We start from the raw sequence: 11,461 nt of genomic DNA, 5'->3' as shown, positions 1-11,461 counted from the left end.
AATTTACTTCTTATAGGTCTGTAGGTCAGAAGTCTGACACTTGTGTCTCACTGGGCTAAAGCCAAGATGTGGGCAAGGTTATGCTCCTTTCCAGAGGCTGTAGAGGAGACTCTATTTTCTTGCTTTTTTCCAGGTTCTAAGGTCTCAATTTCTCTTCCTCTACAAAGAATCCTGGAAAGGAAGAAGTATGACTCTCTATTTGCAGATGACATAATTTTTGTACACAGAAAATCTGCACAGAAAATCTGAAGGTACACACACACACACACACACACACACAAAGTATTAGAACTAATAAATGAATTCATCAAAATTAAAGGATACAAGATCAATATACAGAAATCAAATCTCTTTCTACACTTACAATGAGCAATCTGCAGGTGAAATTAAGAAAATTCCATTTATAATAACATCAAAAAAATAAAATACTTAGAAATATTAGTAAATTTAACCAGAAAAACATAAAACGTGTACTCTGAAAACTACATTGTTGAAAAAAAATTAAATAAGACCTAAGTAAATGGAAAGATATCTTAAGTTCATGAGTTGGAAGACAAAATTTTTAAGATGGCAATTGATATACACACAGATTTAATGTAATTTCTATTGAAACTCCCAACAAACTCTTTACAGAAATTGACAAGCTGATCCTAAAATTCATATGGAAATGCAAAGGACCCAAAATAGCCAAAAGACAAAGTTGGAAGACTCATACATTCTGATTTCAAAACTTAACCACAAAGCTATAGTTATCAAGACTGTATCATACTGGCATACGGATAACCATATAGATCAATAGAACAGAATTGAGAGTCCAAAAATAAACTCTTACATAAATGGTCAATTGATTTTCAGCAAGAATGTTGAGACTATTCAATGAGGAAAGGATAAGTCTTCTTAACAAATAGGGCCAACTGAATATCCACATGTGAAAGAATAAGTTGGGCCCCTGTATTATACTATATACAAAATTTAACTTAAAATTATTTTAGGAGAAAATATAGTAGTAAATCTTTATAACCTAGGATTAGGCAATGGCTTTTTTGTTGTTGTTATTCATCTTCACATGGATATTTTTTACATTGGCCGAGAGGGTGGAAAGAGGGAAGGGAGGGAGAGAGACACATCGATTGGTTACCAACTGCATGCGTCCTGACGGGGGCCGGGGATCAAACCTGCAACCCAGATATGAGCCCTTGACCAGGAATCGAACCTGTGACCCTCTGGTGTGTGGGTTTACACTCTAACCATTTAGCAACACCGGCCAGGGTGGCAATGGCTTTCTAGATATGACACCAAAAATGGAAGCAACAAAAGAAAAAAATAGATAAATTAGAAGTCATTAATATTAAAAACTTATATGTGTCAATAAAGTAAAGTGACAATCTATGGAATGGGAGAAGAAACTTGCAAATCATATATCTGATAGGAATTTGTATCTAAAATATATAAAGAACTCTAGCCCTAGCTGGTTTGGCTCAGTGGATAGAGCGTCGGCCTGCGGACTGAAGGGTCCCGGGTTCGATTCCGGTCAAGGGCATGTACCTTGGTTGCGGGCACATCCCCAGTGCGGGGGGAGGGGGTGCAGGATGCAGCTGATCAATGTTTCTCTCTCATCGATGTTTCTAACTCTCTATCCCTCTCCCTTCTTCTCTGTAAAAAATCAATAATATATATATATATATATATATATATATATATATATATATATTTTTTTTTTTTTAAAAAGAACTCTTATATCTCAATAATTAAAAGATAAATAACCCAACTGAAAATGGGCAATAGCTCAACATCATTAGCTATTAAGGGAATGCAAATCAAAACCACTATGAGATACCACTTCATAGCCACTAAAAATTTCTATAATCAGAAATATGACAATAAAAAGTATGGGCAAAGATATGGAAAAATGAGAATTATACACTCCTGGTGGGAATATAAAATGGTGCAGGTCTTTTGGAAAAGATCCTGGCAGTTTCTCAAAAGGTTAAATGTGGAGTTACCATATGACCCAGCAATTCTATTCCTAGATATATATCCAGGAAAACTGAGAATGTATGTCCATGAAACCAAACAGCAAACAAAAACCCTTGGGCACGAATGCTCATAGCAGCATTACTCCTGATAGTCAAAAAGTGTAAACAACCCAAATGATGAACCGATGAATAAAATGTTGCATAACCCATACAATAGGATATTATTTGGCAATGAAAAGAAACGAAGTACTGATTTATACTACAACATGGATGAACCTTGAACACTTTGTGCTGGTAAGAGAAGTCAGTCACAAAAGACCTATTGTATGATTCCATTTCTATGAAATGTCCCGAATAGGCAGAGCCATACAGAGAGAAAATAGATTATTGATTTCCTGGGGCAGAGAAGGTTGGGGGCAAGTGGGAAGTAACTGTTAATGGGTATGGAGTTTCTTTTTGAGATGCTAAAAATGTTCTAAAATTGATTGCCGTGATAGTTTCATAACTGAATATACTAAAAACCACTGAAAGTGAAACCACTTTAAATAGGTAAATTATATAGCTTATGGATTATATCTCAGTAAAACTCCCTGCTTTATATCTCAAAGGACTTTTGTAAATACAGATCAATTATAATTTCCAAAGTATCTTGGGATTTTTATCCCCAAACTGAAATGTAACTCAAATTCTCTGGATTTTTTTCTGTAAAGCCTCCTATACCTGAATAAAGGAATCAGCCTTAATAATTAATGCAGTAAGTCAATGTAGACTTTGGTGTACTGTATCTCTCCTACCTACCTTCCTGTTTGAACTCTATTGATGGTGCCCCTTCTCCCTACCCCCTTCAGGCTTTGAGCTCTCTTCCCTCATTCTCTACCTTTATCCATGCTCTATGAGGTCTCAACACTCATTCACACTGAGCTGTGAGTGACTGATAACAACTTCAATGTTATTCATAACAAGTGAGTTGCTTCTTATTTTTTTAAATATATTTTTATTGATTTCAGAGAGGAAGGGAGAGGGAGAGAGTGATAGAAACATCAATGATGAGAGAGAATCATTGATCGGCTGCCTCCTGCATGCCCCCTACTGGGGCTCGAGCCCGTAATTCGAGCATGTGCCTTTGACTGGAATTGAACCCGGGACCCTTCAAGTCCACAAGCCGACACACTATCCACTGAGGGCATGAATTGCTTCTTAAAAGAGAGATCCAAACTTCTACTAAGGAGAATATATCTTAACTAGAGGCCCAGTGCACAAAATTTGTGCACGGGGGTGGGTGTCCCTCAGCCCAGCCTACACCCTCTCCAATCTGGGATCCCTCTCACAATCCAGGACTGCTGGCTCCCAACCGCTCACCTGCCTGCCTGCCTGATTGCCCCTAACCGCTTCTGCCTGCCAGCCTGATCACCCCCTAACCATTCCCCTGCCAGCCTGATTGACGCCTAACTGCTCCCTTGCTGGCCTGATTGCCCACAACTGCCCTCCCTGCCAGCCATCTGTGGCTGTGGGTGCTGCCATCTTTGGAGGCGTGGCAGTCAATTAGCATATTACCTCCTTATTGGCTGTGGGCGCCGCCATCTTTGAGGGTGGGCAGTCAATTAGCATATCCCCTCCTTATTGGCTGTGGGTGCTGCCATCTTTGTGACAGCGTGAGGGGCAATTAGCATATTCCCTCTTTATTATATAGGATGGGGAGATTCTAGCCTTGAGTTAGTAACAATGAGAGCCTCTAAATCATGCCATCCAAAAGCTGCCTCTTTCTGCTGCTCCATCCCCCTGGCCACACAGGTATTCAGTAAGGCTGGGCCTAATTTGAGGAAGAAAAGCCATACATGGGTGAGCTGGTTATATTGATATCTCTTTAGTGCAGGTAACAAGAAAGCCCCTTAGGGCAGCGGTTCTCAACCTGTGGGTCTCGACCCCTTTAGGGGATCGAATGACCCTTTCACAGGGGTCACCTAAGACCATCGGAAAACACATATATAATTACATATTGTTTTTGTGATTAATCACTATGCTTTAATTATGTTCAATTTGTAACAATGAAAATACATCCTGCATATCAGATATTTACATTATGATTCATAACAGTAGCAAAACTACAGTTATGAAGTAGCAACAAAAATAATTTTATGGTTGGGGGTCACCACAACATGAGGAACTGTATTAAAGGGTCGGGCATTAGGAAGGTTGAGAACCACTTCCTTAGGGAGTTCTGTCCTCTGCTAGGCCCTGTTTGAGTGGGTGTTCTGCACCGCTGGGAAGCCGAGTTTTGAATCCCAGTCTGTATTCAGTAGCTGTGTGACTGGGTAGGTTATACACGCTTCACCATTCAGCATCCTCATCAGTAGAATGGGGGACGATGCTACTGCAGCAATTGCTGTTGATGCCTGGTCCCGTGTCCTCTCAGTCTTCCTTTGTTTTGGGTTTACTCCAGCCACAGACAATTCCCACACACACTGCCCCTCGGTCTCCTTCTCTGCCAGACAGCTTTGCCACGGGAGCTCCCACGGCTCACTTGCACCCACCCCTGGGACAATCTGAGGTACATTCCACACATTTCCGAGGATCCTCAGCAGGATTGAACCCCGTTGTTCACAGAGTAGCCTGCTCCTGAAAGCAGCCTTTATTGCTTTTCTGCCTTCTCTGTCTCACTTTCCTACATGGCCACTGGTGCTTCCTGGTATTGGCTTACAAAAACTCCCTGCTCCCAGTTCTTGTCTCAGAAGCACACATACGGTAAGTAGGTCCCCCCAGGCTTACTGTGGCCATCAAAACAGAACGATATAACTGAGCCTTGTAGGGTGCCATTCAAACAGGAGACAGAAAACAAGCGGGAGGTTAGCCTTTTACCACACCTTATTCACGTCAAAATTCTCCTGCACAGGAGGAGTTGGGCACTTCCCGAGATGGAACGCTTGTCCCTCTGCCGCACGGAAGAGGCCGGCCAGTGCCGAAAGCAGCAGCAGGGCAGTCACCATCTTGGGGCTGGTGGCTGAGATGGAACCTGGAATTGGAGGAAGCAAAGCAGCGGGAGTCTTTTGAGCAATCTCTGGAGAAAGATTTCTGGGCTGGCCGGTCCCTTTGTGGGCAATTCTCCCACTCAGCCCGGTATCCCCCAGGGGCCACCTGAACTGTCAGCACTGCTGTGAGGTCCCCTCCACCACCCTACCCCCCCCCCCCCCCGTGAGCCTCTCTCTAGAGCAGTGGGTCTCAACCTTCCTAATGCCGCAACCCTTTAATACAGTTCCTCAAGTTGTGGTGACCCCCAACCGTAAAATTATTTTCGTTGCTACTTCATAACTGTAATGTTGCTACTGTTATGAATGATAATGTAAATATCCTGATATGCAGGATGTATTTTCATTGTTACAAATTGAACATAATTGAAGCATAGTGGTTGATCACAAAAACAATATGTAATTATATATGTGTTTTCCGATGGTCTTAGGCGACCCCTGTGAAAAGGGTCGTACGACCTCCAAAGGGGTCTCGACCCACAGGTTGAGAACCGCTGATCTAGAGCCTTTGCACCTGCATAGAGCACACTCTGCCTGATATTAGAGTTTGTTGGATTTGTGTTGCAACCACTCCCCCTCACCAAATTAGGCATTTTTCAAGGGTGGACACTGTTTCTGATTCTCCTCGGACTCCCCCACAGAACCATGCAGTGTCAGGCATGGTATATATTTGAGTGAACAGAAACAATGTGGGGGCAGCAGACAGCAAAGGGAGAGATTGAAGCTGTCAAGTGAACCATGAGAGAGAAAAGAATGAAAACAAACCACTATAACGGTTAGTATCTCATGGAATCCATAAGAGAAATGCCTTCCTGCCCCACCCCTCACCCCGCACCCCTGCCCCAATCTTGCTGAGCTGTTTATCAACCCAGGAGTAGGGCTGGAAACCTTGACAGGGAGCAGCGGGGTCCCGGTCAAGGTTTTGAATTCTGGCTTTGCCACCTACTACTAGTAAGTATAACTGTGTCCGATTTAGCTTCTGTTTCCTGGTCTATTAAGTAGGAATAGTAATCACCCACCTCATGAAGTTTTGTGAGAATTAAATGAAATCATAGAGCATTTAGAGCAGAGTCTGATACAGAGAAAATGCTCAATAAATGCTATTTACTATTACTATGAAAAGCAGAAACAAATGATTGTTTCTGATTTTTTTCTTTTCTTCTTTTTACATTCTTTTGGGGATATTTTTCATAGACGTGCAATTAACTAGAGGACGAGTAGCTGGCATGCAACTTTGCAACAAGTATTTCTGCCCAAAGCACCCTTCTGGCAGCAGAAGCTGCCTTGAGGAGGGGCAGCCGGCGTGTGTGGGGGCAGGGGTAGGGGTGGGGGTGGGGGTGGGGGTGGGAGTGGGTGGGGCAATGCAGGGCTGCTGGCAGGGTCTGCTCCCAGGCTGCTCCCTGCTTTTCTCACTGACTTGCTTTCAGTCTGTTCTCTTCTGCGTGACTCCCTGCCTGTAGCTGCACAAGAGCTATTTCCAGCTCTTTGCCTTTCTCCTTGTGATGAGGAGGACTGAATCCACGCAAGCAAAATGTTCTCAGATCTGAGCATTTAAAAGGATGTGTCATAATAGGAATAATTATCACCACTGTATAATGAGTCTCTAAACCTTCAAATAACTCTAATGATCAATAGCTTTTCTTCTGGAAGTTTCCTGGCTGGTTTTCAAAAGAAAAATTACATAACGAGTCAACGCTGCCAGTGGCGGTGGGGGGAGGGGTGATCGCTGAGCGCCCTCCCCTTGAGCAAGTCTGCAGGGGTAGGGGGACCACCTTCCTTAGTCTCTGAAGCCCCATTTCCCATCAGCCCTACCACCATGTAACTTTTTCAGGGATGATGGATTTGCAGAAACCCAGCCTAAACCTACAAAAATTTGCATCCATTTCCAAGAGGCTCTTAGAACCACTGGAGCTCTATCTACTTTTGGCCCCCAGTAGGCGCCACACTCAGTGCCTTGCCCAGGAGATCTAACCTCAAAGGAGGGCCACACATTATACACATTCCAGAGGGTCCCAAACACTGGGCAGGACCTTAGAGGCCATTTATCCAACCCCCCCGCCCCGCCCCCCCCCCCCAGGGTACATGTGGGAAGCTGAGGCCCAGAGGGCAGAGAGCTGGGATTTGCACCCTATCTCCAGCTGCCGGTTCTGCAGCGGCTCTGAGCCAGGCTTCCTTCTGAACACCACCTCCGTAGCCTGATGAGTCTCACCTCACCACGTGACAGTTACACCAAAAGTCAGTTCCACATCTTGCGCTGACAACTCTCTTATTACAAAATGTTCTACTGTGGGCTGAAATATGTTTTTTAGCTCTGTAGGAGGATTTCAGAGCAAGGCTAATTCCCCTTGATTGCATCTCTCCCAAAGATACCTCTTTATTGCAGGAATTTTATTCCTATCGTCAAAACTTTTTTGTGAGAGAAAGGGTTCATAAAATCCATAATTTTTCAATGCCCCTTTCATTCTAATTCTAACACTTACTGAGTACCTACGGAGGATAAATCACATCATTAACATGTACCTACGAACTTGGGTATATATAACATATTTTTGCATCTTCTAATTAATACGAACGGGAAGATTGTCCTAATGAGAAGAGTTTAAATACTTTTAAAATATATGTAATTTAAATACTATTTTAATTGAATAGTAAATAATTTAAGGATAATTCTAAGGGGCATCCACTGGGCCAGCACTGACTCTGAGAACCACTGCTCACATTCATTGAGCTTCCCTCCCAGATGCCCTGGCCTCAGGATTTTACATGTGCCAGGCACTGAATCTCCAAACCATCCGTCTGGAAGGATCCAACGCTGGCCTTCTCTTTGTGCTCAGTGAGGTCAGTTTGCCCGGCTTAGGTCCTGGTAAGCTGTGGAGCCAGAACTTCTGCCAGATCTCCTAAGACTGCACTCCTAACACCTGCCTGTTAGCATGGACCTGGTCTCTGGTCTCAAGAAGCTGAAGAACATTAAGGACTAGATTTTTAGATTTCACGTGGTAACATACAATACGTTTCCACAAGCAAATGAGTCTTGAAAACTCATTTAGCTATTGAATCTAACAAGAAAACACATCTTCTGAAGAACACATTTTTGTGCCATATTGTTAAACGCATTTTCTATCCACACAATTCCAGTTCGCTTTTCAGTATTTTACTGTAATGAGCATTTGGATAATAAGCCCGAGAATTCATCTAATATAGTATTGGTGTATGGAAAGCTCTCTCAGTTGTCTCAGTACAGAGAGGGTACATATTGCAAGTAGAAGATTTTGAGGTGAGTCAACATTGAGTTGGCACCCCAGCTCTGGCATTTGTTGGCAGTCTTATCTTGGGCCTGTTGCTTCAGATATCTGAACCTCAGTTTGAGGAATAATTAGATCAAGTCTGCAAAGCTACTGGCACCAGCCCTTGATAATGTTAGTTCAGTGGCCCTCTTAGAGCAGCAGGCAGCATGTCAGTCTCATAATCATGTTAGTTATGAATTTTTAGCTGAAAAAGGGCAATAGAAAATCAAGACTGTCTCCGTTTTAAGCATCATTCATCCTAAATAACAATTAAAACTACAGTGCATACCTTTTTATCAAGATGAAGGCAGTTTCCAGATGCAAAACCACCCAATTGGAGATGCCTTGTTCGGGTGACTGGCTTCTCCCAGGTTATTTTATAAGCTTCATCAGGTCACTGACGTTTCATTTTAATGCATGCCACACCCCCCTGCAGTTCCAGGAGGGCTGGGCTAAAAGCTTAGCTCTGTACAAAACACAAAGATGAAATGTTTTGACCATCTCCCTCCCCCAATTTCCTTCACAGCTGCTCCCTGAAGAAGAAACAATGAGATATTGTTTGTGTGTGTGTGAGAGAGAAAGACAAAGTGCATTTCATTCAAAATATTGCGGGGTTGTTTTTTTTTTTTTTTTTTGCTATGTGGATTTTCTAATTTAATTTTCTTAGTCAGACTGCACTTTGAAGTTCCAGTAAGGATGAGTTACAATGTTTTCAAACATCTGGTGTTTATTTTTCATTTTTGTGTAAATGAAAAATCAACAATCCCATTTCCTGAAATGGAGCAGGGGTTCTACCCCATGTGGTCCCTGGCCTGGAATGTGGCTCAGGCAACAGAGTGAAGGTTAGGAAGTGGAGTTGACTTTCTGTGCGATCCTGGGTAAGCCACTTACTTCTCTGAGCCTCAGTCTCTCCCTTGTGAAGTAGAGACGGCCATTTCTGTCTCCATCAGAGCTTGGGGTATAGGCTAGATACCAGTTCTGCAACAGTTGGGGCTAAAAGCTGAGAATGCCAAAGGTGTCTTCTGCAGCTCCTCTCTGTACCTTTAATGGCCCTCCCAGTCACTGCTTGGGGTGGGGTGGGGGTGGGGTTTAAGTCCAAGGGTACTTCTGGTTGGGCTTTATCTATCTCTGTGGAATGAGCAGCTTAGACTCATGAATTGGATTTTATGCCTTTGTGATGAGCAGGAAGTATTTTTAGTGGCATATAGATAAGACAGTACCTTTGTAGGATACTTAGATCCTAAGTAAAATTCATTCTCAAATTTGTTAGTAATAGAGAAAAATTTATATAATTAAGCCTTATAAACATTAAAACAACAGCCCAGCTGGAGTGGCTCAGTGGTTGAGCATCGACCTATGAACCAGGAGATCACGGTTCAATTTCTGGTCAAGGCACATGCCTGGGTTGTGGGCTCCATCCCACAAGCAGATGATCAATGTTTCTCTCTCATCATTGATGTTTCTATCTTTCTCTCCCTTTCATTTCCTCTCTGAGATCAATAAAAATATATGTTAAAAACAAAACAGGCAGAAGGAACCAAGATGGTGGCATAGGTAAACACCTGTACTTGCTGCCTCCCACAACCACATCAAAATTACAACTAAACCCGGTGTGCCACTTTTTTAATTGGGAGGTCGCCTCTGGGGAGGCCACCTGGAGGAGCAAGGAGTCCCAGCCCCACACCAGCCCCCCAGCCTAGGGTCCCAGAGCTGGGGAAAGAAGTCCCTACAGGCCCGTAAGAACTACAGACTGTAAAAACCAGTGCAGATTGGGGCTGAGTGACACACAGGCTTCTGGAGATCCAGATGCTCCTCTTAAAAGGCCAGCACCGCGAACTGAACTTACAAGTTTCTGCTTCCTCTGAGCTCAGTGCCAGGTGAGACTCTGGGGGACCCAGACACATACGGGGAGAAAATGGACTGTCTGGCATGGGGGCAAGAACACAGGCTCAGCTTTCTTCCAATGGCAGGTGCTCACAGCAGTCATTGTTCCCATGCTGGGACCTCCCTGGTGCAGGGCTGACTGGTAGCCATTTCTGTTTGCTCAGCCCTGGGGATTCCCTGAGATCCCGCCCCACCCAATTTACAAACCAACCCAAGCTGTGTGTAGCAGCTTTTGCAGATGAATGGCCTGTCATTTCTCAGCCTAAAACCTGTCAAACAAGCTGCAGCTGGTTCAGGGAGCCCTAAAGATATCAATAAAAGGCCCAAGGCCAGCACCAGCACCAGCCTGCCTTGCTTCACAGCTGGGCCTCATCTGGGCACTTCCAAACCCAATATAAAGAGGAGGAATCTGCAGATCTCTCTGTAGCTCCTGCTGGATGGCCCCAGGCAGTGGCTGACTTTGCACCTCCCTAGAGACCCAAGAACCAGTGTACCCAATGGTCAGTGTGAGACCATACCAGATTACAAGTCTACACATCCATAAGCAACACGCTCAAGGGGCAGACTCAGTGAGCACCAAAGCCCCACTGAAGCAAGTCATGCTCCGTAAGGGTGTCTCCTGCACAGCAGCTCTTCCAGTGTAGACACAGGTTCTTACAGTCAATTGGCCTGGAGGTCAATTCCTCGCAGTGACACCAACAGCAATCAAGGCTCAACTACAACAAGACTGTGCACACAGCCCACAAAGGGGTGCACCAAGAGTGTCCACCTAAGGTGATTGGGGAGGCTGAGCCACTGGGCCCTATAGGACACCTACTACACAAGGCCACTCAATTCAAGAAGACTTAGCAGCTACCCAATACATAGAAACAAACACAGGAAAGCAGCCAAAATGTGGAGACAAAGAAACATGTCACAAGTGAAAGAACTGGAAGAAAGCAAACTACTGGATATAGAGTTCAAAACCTCAGTTATAAGATTATTCAAGAATATTCTAGAACCTCTGAGGAACTTAGTGAGACCTTCAAGGATCATAGTGAGAATGCCAAAAAAAAAAAAAAAAAATGGAAAAGGACCAGTCAGAAATTAAACAAACACTGACTGAAATAAAGAATAATATACAGGAATTCAACAGTAGACTAGAGGATCCCGAGAATCAAGTCAATGATTTGAAATATGAGGAAGCAAGAAACACCCAACCAGAAGAGCAAAAAGGAAAAAGAATCCAAAAATATGAAGATAGTAAAGGAGCCTCTGGGGCAACTTCAAGCGTACCAATATCTGAATTATAGGA

The 11,461-nt window shown here is 43.6% G+C and overlaps 1 protein-coding gene across 1 annotated transcript in view; it reads right to left on the bottom strand.

Annotated features, from left to right (window-relative positions):
- Window positions 1–8,696, bottom strand: part of APOD (apolipoprotein D) — a 17,375-nt gene extending 8,679 nt beyond the window's left edge. Inside the window, exons 1-2 of the mRNA XM_006084749.3 lie at window positions 8,573–8,696; window positions 4,838–4,986 (exon numbers count right to left, since the gene is read on the bottom strand). Coding sequence (XP_006084811.1) covers window positions 4,838–4,960 — 123 coding nt within the window. The 5' untranslated portion in view covers window positions 4,961–4,986; window positions 8,573–8,696. The remainder of the gene's footprint in view (window positions 1–4,837; window positions 4,987–8,572) is intronic.
- Between the last annotated feature and the right edge of the window lie 2,765 nt (window positions 8,697–11,461).

The sequence above is a fragment of the Myotis lucifugus genome, unplaced genomic scaffold (assembly GCF_000147115.1).
Source record: "Myotis lucifugus unplaced genomic scaffold, Myoluc2.0 scaffold_14, whole genome shotgun sequence".
NCBI classification, from domain to species: Eukaryota; Metazoa; Chordata; class Mammalia; order Chiroptera; family Vespertilionidae; genus Myotis; species Myotis lucifugus.
This window is presented reverse-complemented; position numbering and strand designations above follow the sequence as displayed.